Here is a 19,604-nt window from a genome sequence, read left to right as displayed (position 1 = left end):
AATATTTTTTATATTTATATTTTCATCCATGTTTTAAAAGGAATTTAAGTCAGCCATTGTGACAATGTAGAGTACCTCCTTAAAATACACCATTCTTGGAGTTATGAATAAAAGTCTGTTTTATTTTAAACATAACATTTTGTAAGTATCTATTATATTGCGTATCGATACCTTATCAAGATTTTCATTAAACAAAAAATGTGGAAAACGTTCAGAATTTTAATTACAATATGAATTACTATTAAATACAAATATCTGATGTAATATAAAAAAATTCAGGCTCAATACTAGTTCCCCGTAATGACCTCTGTGAGTCTTTGCAAAACCAATGAAAATTTAGAATGTTGCATTTTTTCTCCCTTGGAGAAAATGATATCTTTAGAGAGTTTGTGAGCCACACACGTGACATTTTTGTAGCCTTGAGGAAAATAAGTAAGAGATGACATCTTATACGCAACATCGTTTAGAACGTGCAGGAAGTTGGTGCGATTGTTTACAAATCTCCCCTCTCCATATACAGTTTTGACGGAATCATACAGAAATTGCAGCATGAAGCTACCAGTGTTGACATTCCTGATAGCATAGTGACCTGAAAGAAACCAGAAAAAAGATTTACCGTGTGTTGTTTAAACATACAAATCGCTATTAATAAATATGAAGAGTATGTCCACTTTCCCTAGTGTTAGACATGTAAACACAGTTTCTGTATCACAGCATGTACTGAATCTGTTGTATACTAAATGCTATACATTGTATTACATGTATAGCCATGCTGAATACTAATTGTAATGCTCTACAGTTAAATAACACATACAATGTTTCTTATAATGTTACACATGACATATACAACAGAAAAGATATAATATTATAAAACTATCTGCAAAAAATTTAATCGGATCTTTTTATACTTGTACTGAATCTATGGACAGAATTATATCAAGACAGTGTCAGATAATAAAATCAAGACAACGAAGCAATGAGTAACTTTATACCGATGACAGAAATGAATAACCTTTTTGAATATTAAAAAAAAACTCTTCTTTATCCCGGAGAGTGAACGTATTTTATTTTTAATTCATACGTCTTTTTGTCGGTCTACAATTTTAAACTTGAATTAAGATTGCTGCCATTCCATTAAGACCAACCTCAAGGTACTGTATTTCGCAAACACATCTCGGTTGCTCTGTTTATTTTCTCAACGTTTTCTCTTTAAACATTTCATGGAAATGCCTTGAAATATTTATTCGTAATGTAACATGTTGCATTGAAGTTTTTTGTATGGACACCTTATCTTTGCTTTAAATGTCTTTCTATTTTCTAGAGTCTTACATTTATTAATAACGTCATTTAAATTAATTAAAAGAAAATAGTCTTTCTTTATATTTATGAAACAATTTTTGAAAGTTTTTTAATGTAGCATGCAGTATGTGCTGTAAATCTAAGAGAAAATAATGCATGTGCTATAAATCTGTCTGGTGATAGTGTATAGACTGTATAAATCTTGATGTGGTAATGTATCAACTGTAAATCTTGAATGTGGTAGTGTATGAACTGTAAATCTAGGATGTGGTAATGTAAGGACTGTAAATCTGGGATGTGGTAATGTAAGGACTGTAAATCTGGGATGTGGTAATTTATCAACTGTAAATCTAGGATGTGGTAATGTAAGGACTGTAAATCTGGGATGTGGTAATTTATCAACTGTAAATCTAGGATGTGGTAATGTAAGGACTGTAAATCTTGAATGTGGTAGTGTATGAACTGTAAATCTAGGATGTGGTAATGTAAGGACTGTAAATCTGGGATGTGGTAATGTAAGGACTGTAAATCTGGGATCTGGTAATTTATCAACTGTAAATCTAGGATGTGGTAATGTAAGGACTGTAAATCTGGGATGTGGTAATTTATCAACTGTAAATCTAGGATGTGGTAATGTAAGGACTGTAAATCTTGAATGTGGTAATGTAAGGACTGTAAATCTAGGATGTGGTAATGTAAGGACTGTAAATCTGGGATGTGGTAATTTATCAACTGTAAATCTAGGATGTGGTAATGTAAGGACTGTAAATCTTGAATGTGGTAATGTAAGGACTGTAAATCTGGGATATGGTAATGTAAGGACTGTAAATCTGGGATGTGGTAATGTAAGGACTGTAAATCTAGGATGTGGTAATGTAAGGACTGTAAATCTGGGATGTCGTAATGTAAGGACTGTAAATCTGGGATGTGGAAATGCATCAACTGTAAATCTAGGATGTGGTAATGTAAGGACTGTAAATCTGGGATGTCGTAATGTAAGGACTGTAAATCTGGAATGTGGTAGTGCATCAACTGTAAATCTAGGATGTGTAGTGTAAGGATTGTAAATCTGGGATATGGTAATGCATCAACTGTAAATCTAGGATGTGGTAATGTAAGGACTGTAAATCTTGAATGTGGTAATGTATCAACTGTAAATCTAGGATATGGTAATGTAAGGACTGTAAATCTGGGATGTGGTAATGTAAGGACTGTAAATCTGGGATGTGGTAATGTATCAACTGTAAATCTGGGATGTGGTAATGTAAGGACTGTAAATCTAGGATGTGGTAATGTAAGGACTGTAAATCTGGGTTGTCGTAATGTAAGGATTGTAAATCTAGGATGTGGTAGTGTAAGGACTATAAATCTGGGATGTGGTAATGTAAGGACTGTAAATCTAGGATGTGGTAATGTAAGGACTATAAATCTGGGATGTGGTAATGTAAGGATTGTAAATCTAGGATGTGGTAATGTAAGGACTATAAATCTAGGATGTGGTAATGTAAGGACTGTAAATCTAGGATGTGGTAATGTAAGGACTGTAAATCTGGGATGTGGTAGTGTAAGGACTGTAAATCTGGGATGTGGTAATGTAAGGACTGTAAATCTAGGATGTGGTAATGTAAGGACTGTAAATCTGGGTTGTCGTAATGTAAGGATTGTAAATCTAGGATGTGGTAGTGTAAGGACTATAAATCTGGGATGTGGTAATGTAAGGATTGTAAATCTAGGATGTGGTAATGTAAGGACTGTAAATCTGGGATATGGTAATGTAAGGACTGTAAGTTTGGGATGCTAAATACAAGAGATGAGTATTACATGTAAAGGCAAGTCACTCAGTAGGACATTTGTACATTAAATAATGTCATCAATCTATCTACTTAAAATCTTCAATTTCATTCTATTTTAATTTCAATGTTTGTATTTTATTACTTGATAAAGAATAAATAATGTGTATACATCATATACAAGTGATTACTAAGGTACTTATACATACATGTATAATGGTCCATACTGTTTTTTGACCAGTTTATGCTGGTTATATTTACATTTCTAATGTTTTTGTCTTCGATACAGTGATTAATCTCATAACTCCTACAAGCAATACAATATAGAGAGTTGGGTAAACACGGACCCCTGGACACACCAGAGGTGGGATCAGGTGCCTAGAATGAGTAAGCATCCACTGTCGACCGGTCAAACCCGCCGTGAGCACTATATATGTATGAATTTTGATATATATAGCACGACTATTTTAATGGCCGGGACTTAATTCTGACAGCAATGAAAGTAAAATATTAATCTACACAAATTTTCATTTTTAAAATATACAGAGGGTATAAAGAACAACGCTTCATGCCAGCATATTTTTCATGCCGCCATAAAGTGTCACAGTTCATACAGTAATGTATTTTCAAAAATGATTCTTGTTTACAAAATATATTTTACAAAATGGCGTATTCTCGACTCCACATTCAACTATAAGTTGCCTATAAGGAGTGTCAACACCACGTCAAGCATTTTATATTCATACAAAGTTACCCACTTTATTGGCTAATATTCTAAAAATACATGTCATTTATACATACATGATTGTAGCTTGGTATTTCTGACTGACCTTGTGGAGAAGCGAACATGATTAGCATGTCATCATGACAGGGGACCGATATAATGTGGACCGGGGCCTGGACAGGCGTATATCGTACTCCACTGACATCAACAAAATCTCCCGAGCCCACTCTCTCCTTAGAATCCTGTACTTGTTTAGCAGGGTTCAGTATGTCTTCAGTTTTTTCATTTTCCACCGACTGAAATAAATTAGAGAAAGTGTCGGAATCTAAAAAACAAAACTCGGACTACATAGCAAGGTTTTGTAAATTCGGCATGATGTGTTTAATTATAACTTCACAATTAGATTTCTGCATTCTTAATTCACAAGAGACTCCGGTCACAGTGGTTCAATTCATAGAACGCTCGCTTCATGATCAGGTGGTTGTGAGTTTGAGTTCGCTCATGCCAAACTGAAGACTTAAGACTAAGTATTGAATGCTCCTTTCAGAAAAGCTCAAAATCTTAAACTGCACATGAAAATTGCAGGGTTTTTTGGGTATGATCTTAAAAATGATGTTCCACTTTGTGTTGACACCCTAAATAGCCCTCATTGCTACAGCCCTTAGCGCAAAGCGTAAGACTTCTAGCATTTGTGGTTGTTCACCTACAGCTAGTGAAGTCACAATTTGAGTGAAGAATTCTCATAGAGAGGTAAAGCAAACATTTCAGCATTGTTATTTTTGTAAATACTGTTCGATGTCATATACTTAATCAACATGTGCAGACATTGCTGATTTCCTTAATCTATGATAAGATTCCTATACTAATACTGACACACACTTTGGGATCATGGGAAGTTTTGCTGGTGACTGCTGGGAAATCTACGTCATCCTCCATGTCAGAGTCGTCATCTACATCAGTGTCCGACACGGTATCATCTGCATCTAGATATCAAGAAAAAACTCAAGTCATATGCAACATATTTCAAAATCACTGTTGACACATAAGTTGAAAACTAGAACGTGTGATGTTGTGTGTGACTGCTACAATGTTAACCAAGTCTAGATTTATTAGAAATGACGTCACGTTACAGGTAGTCCGCATAGTCTACACATCTTGATGACATCTATACCACGTCATATTCATATCTATTCCGTCATAAAAATGCCTTAAATAATTTATGAAATATTCTCGATGTATAATAAGATATCTAATAAAGCGGCAATCTTTGTCATATATACATGTACTATTGAATTAGACAAATAAACATTGCATGATTCCAAGTTAAACCACCTATATCATCCACAAGAACAGCATCATTTCTAGGGCTGAGCATCAGCATTACAAATGAAATATTTGGATTTTTAAACATCTCAACCATTTTCTTTACATACATATTGCCAAATAACTTGACGTTTTTATCCCCAAAACAAGAGGGGTAGTTTCCATAATTCAGAAGTCTCTGTTTCATGCTCTATGTTACATTCGAGAATAACTACTAGCCTACCATGACTTAATTGTTACTATACAGACCCTACTAGTCTACCATGACTCGTTACTATGTGGATCCTACTAGCCTACCATGACTCGTTACTATGCAGACCCTACTAGTCTACCATGACTCGTTACTATGTGGACCCTACTTGTCTACCATGACTCGTTACTATGTGGACCCTACTTGTCTACCATGACTCGTTACTATGCGGACCCCTAACAATCACTAGTCATGATTTTAACAAACTTGAATCTGCACTATGTCAAGAAGCTTTCATGTAAATTTTAGCTCCTCTGGCCCTGTGGTTCTTTAGAAGAAGATTTTTAAATAACCTCAACCTATCTTTGCATTTATTTTTATTATCTCCCCTTTGAAGAGGCATGAAAACCCTTCACCCAAGAATACTTTGTGCCAAGCTTAGTTGAAATTGACCTAATGGTTCTGAAGAAGATGAAGATTTGAAAAGTTTATGCCCATGACAAACAAGAGGACCATGGGCCACATCACTCACCTGAGTCACCTTGGTCCATATCAGAATATTTTCCATATCTATTTGCATGTAAAACCGTAGTCCCTATTATGGCCCCAAACCTTCCCCTGGAGGCCATGGTTTTTGCAAACTTGAATCTACACTATGTCAGAAAGCTTTCATGTAAATGTGAGCTTCTTTGGCCCAATGGTTCTTGAGAAGAAGATTTTTAAAGAATTTCCCTATATTTTTGTATGTAAGACTTTGATCCCCCCCCCCCAACTTGTTGGCCCCATCCTACCCCAGGGGGGCATGATTTTAACAAACCTGAATCTGCACTATATCAGAAAGCTTTCATATAAATCTCAGCTTTTCTGGCTTAGTGGTTCTGGGAAGAAGATTTTTAAAGATTGTTCCTATATATTTGTATGTAAAACTTTGACCCCCTATCGTGGCCCCATCCGACCCGCAGGGGCCATGATTTTAACAATTTATAATCTGCACTATATCAGGAAGCTTTCATATAAACCTCAGCTTTTCTGGCTCAGTGGTTCTTGAGAAGATTTTAAAAGATTTTTCCTATAAATTTGTATGTAAAACTTTGATGCCCCCCTTGAGGCCCCATCCAATTCCCGGGGTCCATGATTTTAACAAACTTTAATCTGCACTATATCAAAAAAAAAAAAAACCAAACAAACAAACAAAAAACCGAGAAAAAAAAAAAAAAAAAAAAAAAAAAAAAAAAAAAAAAAAAAAACTTTGACCCCCTATTGTGGCCCCATCTGACCCCCGGGGGCCATGATCTTAACAATTTATAATCTGCACTATATCAGGAAGCTTTCATATAAACCTCAGCTTTTCTGGCTCAGTGGTTCTTGAGAAGAAGATTTTAAAAGATTTTTCCTATAAATTTGTATGTAAAACTTTGATGCTCCCCTTGAGGCCCCATCCAATCCACGGAGTCCATGATTTTAACAAACTTGAATCTGCACTACATCAAAAAAAAAAAAAAAAAAAAAAAAAAAAAAAAAAAAAAAACTTTGATCCCCTATTGTGGCCCCATCCGACCCCCGGGGGCCATGATTTTAACAATTTAGAATCTGTACTATATCAGGAAGCTTTCATATAAACCGCAGCTTTTCTGGCTCAGTGGTTCTTGGGAAGAAGATTTTTAAAGATTTTTCCTATATATTTGTATGTAAAACTTTGATCCCCTATTGTGGCCCCATCCGACCCCCGGGGGCCATGATTTTAACAATTTAGAATCTGTACTATATCAGGAAGCTTTCATATAAACCGCAGCTTTTCTGGCTCAGTGGTTCTTGGGAAGAAGATTTTTAAAGATTTTTCCTATATATTTGTATGCAAAACTTTGACCCCCTATTGTGGCCCCATCCGACACCCGTGGGCCGTGATTTTAACAATTTAGAATCTGAATTATATAAGGAAGCTTTCATATAAATCTCAGCTTTTCTGGCTCAGTGGTTCTTGAAAAGATGATTTTTATAGATTTTCCCGATATATTTGTATGTAAAACTTTGACCCCCTATTGTGGCCCCATCTGACCCCCGGGGGCCATGATTTTAACAATTTAGAATCTGCATTATATAAGAAAGCTTTCATATAAATCTCAGCTTTTCTGGCTCAGTGGTTCTTGAAAAGATGATTTTTATAGATTTTCTCGATATATTTGTATGTAAAACTTTGACCCCCTATTGTGGCCCCATCTGACCCCCGGGGGCCATGATTTTAACAATTTAGAATCTGCATTATATAAGGAAGCTTTCATATAAATCTCAGCTTTTCTGGCTCAGTGGTTCTTGAGAAGAAGATTTTTAAAGATTTTTCCTATATATTTGTATGTAAAACTTTGATCCCCTATTGTGGCCCCATCTGACCCCCGGGGGCCATGATTTTAACAATTTAGAATTTGCATTATATAAGGAAGCTTTCATATAAATTTCATCTTTTCTGGCCCAGTGGTTCTTGAGAAGATTTTTTAATGACCCTACCCTATTTTTACCTTTTCTTGATTATCTCCCCTTGGAAGGTGGCCTGGCCCTTTATTTTAACAATTTACAATTCCCTTTACCTAAGGATGTTTTGTGCCAACTTTGGTTGAAATTGGCCCAGTGGTTGTTGAGAAGAAGTTGAAAATGTGAAAAGTTTACAGACGGACGTGCGCCGGAATACGGGTGATCAGAAAAGCTCACTTGAGCTTTCAGCTCAGGTGAGCTAAAAATGGATTGATCAGAAAAACTCCGCTCAGGTGAGCTAGTAATTCAGCCTCACAAAGGAATAAAATAATACTTTAAAACTTAATATGATGGCCATGCAAGGTGATTTCAATTCCCCCAAATTTCGTTCCCAGAGTTTATGATAACTGTAATTCCTACATGACAGGCCTTTACCAAGATCAGCTCTGTCTGGTTCCCCTCCATCATGTCTGTCTGGTTCCCCTCCATCACATCTGTCTGCATGGTTTCCCTCCATTACAGCTGTCTGGTTCTCGTCCACCACATCTGTGTGAACTATCTGCTTTATCTAGTCTCCCTCCATCAAATTTAAACAATTTGGATGGACTGGCTCCAGAATCATGGCCAATGCCCTTAGCTCTATGTTCATACGTGGATTTACTGTGAGGAATTCTACAAGCCTTAAGAGAGAGTATTTTTACAACAACAAATCAAAGTACTGAAAATACTGTGAATCGCTCTTAAAGACTTTTAAAACGCTATGTATCTGTATTTTGTGTGTAATAAGCCTAGTGTAAAATACATGTCCTCTACAATTCAAAATTTATGAAGAAAGATGCAAGTTGCAGAAGGCCAAGGAGGAAAAAATACAGAAAAATTATTTTTAAAAGGCACAGCTATCTATCTCAAGACATGGAAAGATATGTTGGTAAGATATACTGTAAGTCAATAATCAGAGTAGAGGTTTGAACATAAAAGAGAAAATATAGAATGGTTTTTACCTACAATACTGAATATAACATGACCACTTCAATAGAACAGAACATGAAATGTAATTTTGTTTCATTTTACAAATAATGTATGGTTCTTATAGTTTCTCAAAAAGGTAAACATACTCAAGTGTTGCGTAATGCACGGCAAGACGCATGATATACTGGAGTTTTTGGTAACCATGCATAATGGTCTTAGTTATTACAAACTATTTTCAAGAAAAAGTTTTATTCACACACGTTTTGAAATTTTCGATCATCAAAACTTCAATAAAAGCAAACAATTATTTTGTAGAAAATACAGTTGTATATGCATGCAATACCTTCACATTCAATGATTAGAATTTCATATAGCATTACACGACTTATCAATATAAATAATAATTTCTCAATAAATAAAGTATAAGAACTTTCTCACTACCCATCGTATTTAAAGAAAATCAAAATAGATAAAGGAACGTACATGTTAATGTCATAAAGGTTTGAAGAAACTATATCAATTTGTACAAATTACACACAATACCTGGATGAAGAATAGTTTGGGTTTTCCTCTCAGTGCTTCGCACTTCAAGGGTCTGAAGCAATCCAGAATCATTTTAGTATAAACGTAGGAACCGTCAAACATCTCTACTGCATGGTGATGCACGAGGATGTCTCTTTCACTTCCATCCGCTTTTTCAACCTCCACCCCATGCGTACTGATAGCAAACGCAAAACTGTCGTAATCTCTTAGAACTTCATCTTGGGAATCTACATGTAATTCACAAACAGATATAGTTATATTATCCTTTCTTCCCTTCTTTCATTACGCCATTTTCACAGTATTTGTGCAAATTATGTTGAACTTGAAGCAAAAAATAAAAATCCACATAGCAGATTTTTGACATGTTGCCTAGAAAGTGCAATATGTATGCGTACAAGAACCAAAAAAAAAATTTGTATACGCATTCCTATAAAAAAAGTTATGCCAAGTCAAATTTTGGAAAAGAACCTGTGTTGCGGACACTAAATTACACCTGTTACAGCTAGTAAACTTATGCTAAGATAATATTCATGGCCAAATTTCTTACTGGTTTGGACTATGTACCAGAAAGAAGTAAATTAAAAAGAAAATTTTGTGGTTTTCTTTGAAAACAAGAAAAATTTTCATATAAATATCCTACTAATATTTTTGCCCAATTTGTCTCCAATCTTTTAGGTTTATTTACATTTACAAATACTCATAAGACCTATAATTATGATTATCATGTGAAAATGACATTGAATATTCCTAAATTCAAATAAATCTATCATAATATTCTGTATGTCTTCATTTCATTCTTCTTAAATTTTGAAAATACATATTAGATATTTTTGTTGCGGACACTACAGGTTATCTTACATTACATATCTAATATATTGTCATTTATTTCAAAATCAATGTTGATAAATGTTTCTTTCTCGACTAATTCACGTGCCATAGGATCAACTCTGGAAAATTAGATATCAAAAGTTGTAGTATGGGGGTTTTTTGAGATGGGAATTACCATATAACATTGACCATTAATTTTTCCTCATTATATATTGTTATGCAGTTTCAAAAAATATTGATGGTGTCACAGATGTTCATTCTATTAAACATGTTCTAAGGAATGATTTTATAGAGTAAATTTCATAAATTAAAGAATTTATTGCGGACTCTTATTTGTTTTCTCTCAGATTTTATATTGTTGCGGACACTACAAATATACTGAAGTATTTCTGATTGAATCCATATTTGATTTGAATGAAGTAAATTAAAATCCTTAAACTCTAACTTGTTTTCTATATTAGTGAATGGTATAATATAATGGGGAAAATTAAAAAAAAAAAGGGGGGGGGGGGCTAGAATGATACTTTTGGAAATAATACTTATATATCAATTATAAAGTGTATACAAGTTTGAAGTGTCATCTTTCAAACTAACAATTTGTTTTTATGATCAAGTTATCCAACTTTATCATGAAAAGAACAGAATATTAGAGATGTTTTATTATATTCACTTATAGATGTTTTATTATATTCACTTATTTCAGGAATATTGTAATGAAATAAAAGTGAAATGATAATTAATGCTAATGTAGACACTGCAAGAACTGTAGATAAATTTATGAACAACTCTTTTATTTATTTTTTCAAATTCAAACAAACTTGAACTTAGAACTAAATGTTGATTGCAAAATAGTGTTTGCATATAAACAGTACTAATTATCAAAAGAATGAAATAACTTGTTATTGGTACTGTTTGGGGATAAAATTGTCTCAGAAAGTATGACGCTAATTTTATCGTTAGTTTCCCCAGGAGGAATCTACTTTCTGTATTTCGTGTGAACATGCAGGAATTGTATTCAGATATCCAGCAGTACTTGGGGGGGGGGGGGGGGGGGGGAGGGGGGGGGGGGGTCAACCTCATCCCTCATCTTTCTCCTTGTCCATAACTATGATCTGAAAATTATGTTTGTCACAAATAACATTTCTTTCTCTGCCCTTTTTGGTTTTAATTCTTTTCCTTTTCAAAGTTGTTCTTTTCTTTCCAATTTTTTGTGTTCACCTTTTCTTGTATTTCATTTTCAACCTTTTCTTTCTCTCAAGATTTCTTTCTGTCTGTATTTTTTTTATTCATGTAATCTCTTTTTGTGGCAAGAAATTGGGGATTGTTTTTTACCTCCCCCCTCTCTCTCTCAATCTCTCTTTCTTTCTCCTTTTCCTTATTTTGTCTTTCTTTAGCTTCACCGTTTTTTTTTTTAATTTCACCCTATTTCTTCTATCTTCTCCCTTGACTTCATTAATCTCTCTGGGCTGCTCATCTTAGTGGTTCATTGAAATCTTTTAGTCTAAGACACTTAAGGAAATTGGAATACATATCATTACTGTAGTGTCCGCAACATAATTAAATTGGAATATATTTAGATTTATCATTAAACAATTAACATCTTGACATATATTTGTTTAATTAGTTTCCACTTCAGTTTGAAATATGTGAAAATTGACTTGAAATATGTAACTTTAGACTGAAAATTGAAGGATTTTGAATATGTATACACTAGATGTTATGGGTGTAAATTCCGAGTTTGAACAAATATTTTCACAATATTTTAATCCATTACATGTTTAAAGTAAATACTTGAATAGTAATAGTTTTCATAAAGATAAATCATAATACATTTTCTTGAAAAAATCTATGAAATCAAAAAGCCGTTGCGGACTCTACAGAGTTGCGGACACTACAAAACACAATACATGTATATCTGTCAGATAACTTAGCAATACTGAGCTAGAGTCTGTTTCTTTGACCAGGTAGACACATTAGTAACTGCATTGCCTCTTACTAGTAAGAGTATAGAAGTTTAAGTCATCAGGCATTCCAAAATATGCACATGTTGCGGACACTATAGAATTTTGGGACATTTTTATGCCAGTTAGAGAAAAATGCGTAATTTTTTTCAAGTTTTGAATAATCCACTCAAACTTTTCTATAATGTTTCATTTAGTATTCAACTCAATTTTCAATGCAAAACAAAAGTTGAAATAATGAATTAACATGTAGTTTTTTTACTTGTAAGTTTAAACATTGGAATTTTATAAAATTGCATAATATACAAGCATTTTAACATATTTAAACATTATTTCGCTAATATTTTTTCGATTTACATACGGTAAATTGCATGTAAAAGTGGAATAATTTCTCACTGATCTGGTTTCTATTACCAAAAGCTTCTTCTGTAAATCTCTTTAAACAAAAACTTGAAAATAAAGCCACTTTTTTAGCTGCAACAGCATAACACACAAAATATCCCTTTTTTCAGTTGTATATCTTGAATATTTTTTTTTAATAGAACATGGGACTGTTATATATCATTGGATTTTTGGTTAATATTTGATCATATTTGTTATGGGTTTAATCGTATATCTTGATGTAGAATGCATTACAACATTAGCAAGTATGAATTATCACCAATACTGTGAAAATGGCGTTAACAAGAGGCCCATGGGCCACATCCCTCACCGAGTCACTTTGGCTCTGTCATTGTTCAGCTGTTGTGACTTTTAATGCATTTTTATCACTCTTTATTCCCCATGAAAAAATTGACCCCAGATTGTAGCCTTAAAGGATCAAAACGTAACTGAATATGAATTCACATGACATATATAGAATCTATGGACAATGCGCATACCCGCTATGAGCACTGTAACAGTCAAAATCAGCATGTAAGAATAGCCGGCCAATCGGTATGAAACACATCATATAGCATATTTCACCTAATAACAGGTTGTATTGGTAAACTAGATCGTTGTATCGAGCATAGAATTTGCGAAATGCTGACCTTAACTAAGACTGTTGTAACCCCTGTAAATAAATATTGAAAAGCTCTTAAAGCTGTATGACCCCATGTTCATGTATTATTTTTGTACATAATTACTTTAAAGCAGTTTAATTACTTTATAAAGTTATTAACTTTCCCTTAATTACATGCTTGAAAACATCTGCATGTAAAAGAAAACAGCGATATTATTTAGAAAGTAAATATAGTGTGGTACATATATAATTATACGGTGTTAGGAGTCTATAAATAGACCCACGCGTGTCAGGGGAATCCCAACACGATGTATTAACTCATACACAATTGTCTAGTTTTAAGGCTGAAAGAGCGTAAAACAATAAATTACTATGAAGTATTTGATATTTTTATTTCTATTAAACTTATGGCATATGGTACAGTTGTAACAAAATACACAGCTTTACACAGATAAGACCACCGATGATCTGAAAGTTTGAACTAATCACGTGACTGTCATTTGAAATGGCAGAGTGACGCGGTTATTTGTAAACATCGATTTAAAATCAAATAATTTTGGTTAAAACAGGTGAAATAATGTATGATATGTCATACAGCCTCATAACTACATACGTGCGATGATTTAATAGCGTTTTTACGAGATGAAAAAAATATTGTAATTCGGACCATACAGTTTTAATTTCCAAGGGATGGCATGAAAAGACTACAGCACGGCATAAAATGACTAAGAGTACTGTCTAGTTCTGATGACATTTTCATACAAACAATTGATCACCGTATGTGCATGCAATCCATGAAATGAAATCCGATATTGCACACTGGATATTCTAATATCCGCGCTAACAATTTACAGTGTATTGTCTTTTATCTCCCGATCTGATGAAAAATTTAGTGAACAATTTTTTTTTAACTAGCAATTTTAAAATTTCTAAGAGTTTCCAAAATGATGGTTTCACATTGTGACATTTTTAGAACATTCCACAACATATTTTGTAACATATGCAAATCACGCACACGTTTTTATACTTACATTTGCCAAGAAGGCGGATGAACTGTCGCGATGACAGATTTTGAAACAAAGCAACTTTAAATCCTAATCATTTGAATGTCTTTTTCAAGTACTTGACATCATTTTCTGAACCTTCTCTGTAGTACGGACCACTTGTAAAATTCACAACCACCAAAGCTAGTCCCTGATACTTCCTCTCGGGATTAAATTTGTATTCGTCCTTTGAAGTCATCGTCTGTGTATAGAAAACATGGTTACTCTCAGGATTTAGAACTTTGTAAAAATCATGGGAATATTACATGTATGCAGAGATAAAGCATTCAACACAATAAAAGATCCGTTCTATAGAGAAAATAACCAACATTGATTTATTTTGATTGATTGATTGAATATTCTTCGGATGAGACCGCAAAAACCGATGTCCCGTGTCAAAGCAGGTGTGGCACAATAAAGATCCCTTCCTGCTCAAAGGCCATAAGCGCCGAGCATAGGCCAAAATTTTGCAGCCCTCCATATGAGTAAATATTCTCGAGAGGGGTGTTAAACAAAATTCAATTAATCAATCTCGAGTACGGTCCGTTACATTCCAACGGAATCCGTTCTAGATCAACGGATAAACAGATAGATGAAAATCAACGGATAATACAGTGATTCCAATAACTTTGAATATTTAAAAGTTCATAAAACATCAAAATAATATAAGTTTAATTCATTCGTAACTGTATAATCCATTAATTACTTTAAAATTCATTCTTCTCTCTATCCAACAAATGTAAGAATATTTTGGCGGATCAAAGAAGTAAAACGGAAATAGCTCACAATACATTGCGCCATTGTGATAAAAATAAACCGCCTGTATATGGCACCCCAAATTCACAAAAATGAGCTAAACATAGTTTCACAGTTGATAAACTAGGATCTTACAGATCTTTTAGAACCCTACATTCACAGTCATCACTCACACAACAGTCTTAGAAATATCAAGTATATAACTCCTTTAAGATTAATCAGAGTAGAATAGCCACGTATATGGAAAGCTTTCTTACATTTACGGCAAAATTATTTAATAATCTGCCAGTGTCGAGTGAGCATTAAAAATGTTCCCAATGTTTCAATATTCAAAAAACAATTAACAAGAGGCCCATGGACCACATTGCTCATCCGTGTCACCTTGGTCCATATCTTAAAAAAAATGTTACATATATATGCATATGTATATTCGCAAGTAAAAGTTTAGTCCCTATTGTGACCCAAACCTACCCCCGGGGGACATCCTTATTACTTATATTCTTCCTCAGTATCCTCGTCCGAAAATAAATATTTTCTTGACCATTCAACAGTAAAACAAAACAGAATAGTGAATAGATTGGTTGTGTTCATTACAAAATCGCTTTTAATAACCAAACATCAGTATTGACATTGCTGAAAAATCACAAATGAAAGCATTGTGGAATTCAAAACTGAAAATGGACTGGGTGGGAGGATTCGAAGGCTAAGACACAGATATACAAAATCGACCTTTGTTGCTTGTAACGAACTTCGCACTGCCCAAAAACTGACCAGTAATGTTCAGCATATATACTAAGCGCAAAAGCGCTAGTGCATAAGCTCAGAAACCCGTGAAATGTATTTATGGAAAATAACAAAAAATGACGAAATGTAAAACGTAAAGAAATAAATAAACTTGAATCTGCACCATATCAGGAAACTTTCATGTAAATTTGTACTCTCCTAGTCTAGTGGTTTTTAAGAAAAAGATTTTTAAAGATTTTCCCCTATATATTTGTATGTAAAACTTTGACCAGCTCCTATTGTGGCACCACCCTATCCCCAGGGGTCATGATTTTAGCAAACGTACATCTGCACCATGTCAAAATGCTTTCAAGTAAATTTCTTCTTTCCTGGCCCAGTGGTTCTTGAGAAGAAGATTTGTAAAGATTTTCTCTATATATTTGCATCTAAAACTTTGATCCCCTATTGTGGCCATGATTTGAACAAACTTGAATCTGCACTATGTCAGGAAGCTTTCATGTAGATGTAAACTTCTTTGGTCCTTTGATTCTTGAGAAGAAGATTTCTTCTTTAAAAATTCTATAAATCAGTATGTAAAACTCTGATATCCTATTGTGGCCCCATCCTAGCCCTGGGAGGGGGCATGATTACAAACTCAAAATCTGCACTACGTCAGGAAGCTTTCATGTAAATATCAGTTTTTCTGGCCCAGTGTTTCTTAAGAAGATGATTTTAAAAGATTTTCGCTATATATTTGTAAGTAAAATTGCACTATATGTCAAGAAGCTTTCATGTAAATTTCAGCTCCTCTGGTCCTGTGATTTCTGAGAAGAGTTTTAAATGACCCCACCCTATTTTTTGCATTTTTTTGATTATCTTCTCTTTGAATGGGCACGACCCTTCATTTAAATAAAGTTGAAAGCCCTTCAACCCAAGGATGCTTTGTGCCAACTTTAGTTGAAATTGGTTCCGTGGTTCTGAAGAAGATGTCAGAAAACGTGAAAAGTTTGTAGCGAACGACACCGACAGACAACGAATAAATTTTGATCAGAAAAGCTCACTTAAGCCTTCGGCTCAGATGAGCTAAAATTGAACACTTTACATTTTTCATTGTTTTGTTGTATTGCTGTCACTGATCTAGACACTGCTACTATATTGAGTGCTGGGACCTATATAAACGCGTTGTACCCAATGACCCCCGTACATTTTTTTCTGAAGGGTGGCATGGACGCTTCTCGTATGTTGTCGGTGTATTACATTCCCACATTTAGGAATTTATTTCCTCTCTTAAAGGAGAACAGTCCAGAACGGAAATGGCTGTAGTTCTCTCGTGCGTGATGAAATCGATCTCATTCACAGGGGCTAAGCCCGTTTTGGGCCCGAACTCTGCGATACCATTTATGGTGACATAGAGTTCGGGCCCAAAAAGGGCTTAGCCCCTGTGATCTCATTACAAGAAACAGAAACAAGGGATCAATTTAACTAAACCAACTAAATTAGAATTTTTTTCACCGTTTGCAGTGTATGTAGATGACTGTTTATACTACCCTTGTTCTAATTAAAATATCCAGGTCTATATATCTAAATCAATAGCTTGTGTGACTCTCCTATGTAGTTTTGATATAGAATACTTAGGCGTGGCACTTTCACATGCCTCAAAGTTAATTGAGCGTAACAACCGACGTACATGTATGGATGTACTAATTTAATTTTAGTAACAGCTGTGAAATTAATATTACAGTACTCAATATAAATATATAAAAATGAAGATAATGACAGTTTCATAAATGCAGATATATGCTTACCGTGATCAGCGTTAACAGGAATGAGAGTACCAAACCCCCGTATGCGTAACCCGGACGGAGTTTACCCAAGATTGAGCGGAGGTATAAATGTCTTGGAGGTACCCCGAATTACCGAAATGCCCGTGATTTACCGAAATGCCCCCAGAAATTACCGAATTGCCCCTTAAAACTACCGAAATGCCCCTTCCAACGCATAAATTAGAGCATATTTAGTTTATATATGTTCAAATTTGATAAGAAAATGCCAAATTGTGGTTGTAAATATAGAAAATTGTGTTCAATTCTCGCATTTGCGATATTTCAAAGAACGATAACTCTAGCAAAATCTTGCAACCTCTGTGCTTCACCGAAGTTTTTCTCCCTATAATTCTCGTATCCCCCCACCCCACCCCACCCCCCGTAAAATGTCTTGTTTCCTCTATTCATTGTTTCTTCTAACAATGAATGAAAAAGCATAAATATTCGTATTATTTTTATTCCATTTAATGTTTTCAATATATACTTGTAGCAGAACTGAACTATGAAAACAACATAAGAAAAGCATATTAGGGCAAATTTCGGTAAGGCAAACAGTCATTTGCTACAGTAACTAGTGATTATTAAATGGCATAAAAATTGAGAGAGAGAAAAAATTAAAAACCAATCATTTATTTCCTTCAGTAACTAGCGACTATTGAATGGCATAAAGAATGCAAGGGGGGGGGGGAGGGGGGGGGGGGGGGAAACCAGCAATTAGTGACTATTGAATTACTGAATAGCATATAAAATTTAGAAAAAAATAAATAAATTTAAAAAAAAAAAAGAAGCTGTAATACATGTAGTTACTATTATTCAGTTATTTGAAATACAAAGCTTCAATAGAATAATGTAAAAAAAAAAAGGGGGGGGGAGAAAAATGCACATGTACCCCTGAAGCTTTAATAGTTGAATAGCTATAGTAGTGACTTTGGAGAGAATGATATTCTGTACAGTATAACACAAACTATTTTATTAGATATAATATTGATTAAACTTTACATTTTCCCTTACTTCATTATTCCAGGGTGGGGTGGAGAGGTGCTCCCTAAATTCTACACATGAATTCATTTCACAACTTCTACTACTTCGAAATTGCATTCTTACTATTCACTGTTACTATTTAAGAAGTGGTCCAGGGGAGTCACCAAATATATCTTTAATACAAAAATATACTTTGTTAAGAAAGACAGCCCCCCCCCCCCCCCACCCCCACCCCCCACCCCCCGATTCTATCAGCCTGTATGATACCTCACTTGGTGTAATACATGGATAAATAAACATTACATTCGTGACTTGTTAATTTTGTATACATGCATATGATTGAAATATTTTTCAAACAGTGAATGTTTACGTTTTGTGAAACGGTTGATTCATCAGGACATGGATTTCAAGGTTTTATTTCATTTCCACAATCATTCAGTACTACCATAATGGGGAATCAAACTTCACATGTTAAAATTATGGAAAAACTATATATTGTCAAAATAAAGTGGGGCCAAGTTCTCCTGTTGCTACATTCCTGTAATAATTCTTTGTGGAATCTAATGTGGTAATATACTGGGATACGTGTTCTATGTCGTGGTCCGATTGAAAGATTGGTCAATATTTTCATCATCAAAACGTGGAACAGGTGTTCAAGTAGTAGAGCAAGATGTTCACGCACACGGAGACATTTACACTCTGCCCATCCTACCCGCCGTTGACGTATTGGCGTGTGCAAAACACATTGCATATCTAAATCATGCGTGGATCTAAAGTGGGGTCTTCGGGCACTGGAACACCACTAAGTTAATACAAAACCAGATCACAATATTATCGGCACAATCTTGTTATTCGATCCGCGGACTTTACGATAGCGTTTATTCCGTAAATGTGACGGAATGATTATTGCTTTTAAAAACGGAATAAACATAGTAAAAGATATAAAAGTATTAGTAACTATTTAGTCCGTGTGCCGACGATCAATAATTGTATGTCTTTATACATAAACCATGATAACAATATTGTTAAGTACGCGGATGGAATAATTAACATGATGCCATGTGTGGTTATAGCTTCCCTCGTGCGTAATCGAATTGACAATTTAACGGTAGCTTGTTGTTGTAGGGCGCACGTGCCACACACGTGTCTACTGTTGGGCATTCTCACTAAAACCACATCCGA

The 19,604-nt window shown here is 34.4% G+C and overlaps 1 protein-coding gene across 4 annotated transcripts; it reads right to left on the bottom strand.

Moving 5' to 3' along the window:
- Window positions 1–205: 205 nt before the first annotated feature.
- LOC125674712 (uncharacterized) lies at window positions 206–17,669 on the bottom strand. 4 transcript variants are annotated; one of them, XM_056160431.1, is made up of 7 exons: window positions 17,424–17,669; window positions 14,128–14,341; window positions 9,305–9,531; window positions 8,228–8,472; window positions 4,693–4,796; window positions 3,920–4,109; window positions 206–589 (listed from the first exon to the last, which is right to left on the bottom strand). In XM_056160431.1, the coding sequence occupies exons 4-7, from the start codon at window positions 8,307–8,309 to the stop codon at window positions 288–290; spliced, it is 678 nt and encodes a 225-aa protein (XP_056016406.1). In that variant the 5' UTR covers window positions 8,310–8,472; window positions 9,305–9,531; window positions 14,128–14,341; window positions 17,424–17,669; the 3' UTR covers window positions 206–287. The 4 variants fall into 4 exon arrangements, with proteins under 4 accessions (XP_056016406.1, XP_056016404.1, XP_056016405.1 ...); XM_056160429.1 differs by having other exon boundaries at window positions 4,687–4,796; window positions 8,213–8,472; window positions 17,424–17,540; XM_056160430.1 differs by having other exon boundaries at window positions 8,213–8,472; window positions 17,424–17,540.
- Between the last annotated feature and the right edge of the window lie 1,935 nt (window positions 17,670–19,604).

The sequence above is a fragment of the Ostrea edulis genome, chromosome 3, assembly GCF_947568905.1.
Source record: "Ostrea edulis chromosome 3, xbOstEdul1.1, whole genome shotgun sequence".
Classification (NCBI taxonomy): Eukaryota; Metazoa; Mollusca; class Bivalvia; order Ostreida; family Ostreidae; genus Ostrea; species Ostrea edulis.
This window is presented reverse-complemented; position numbering and strand designations above follow the sequence as displayed.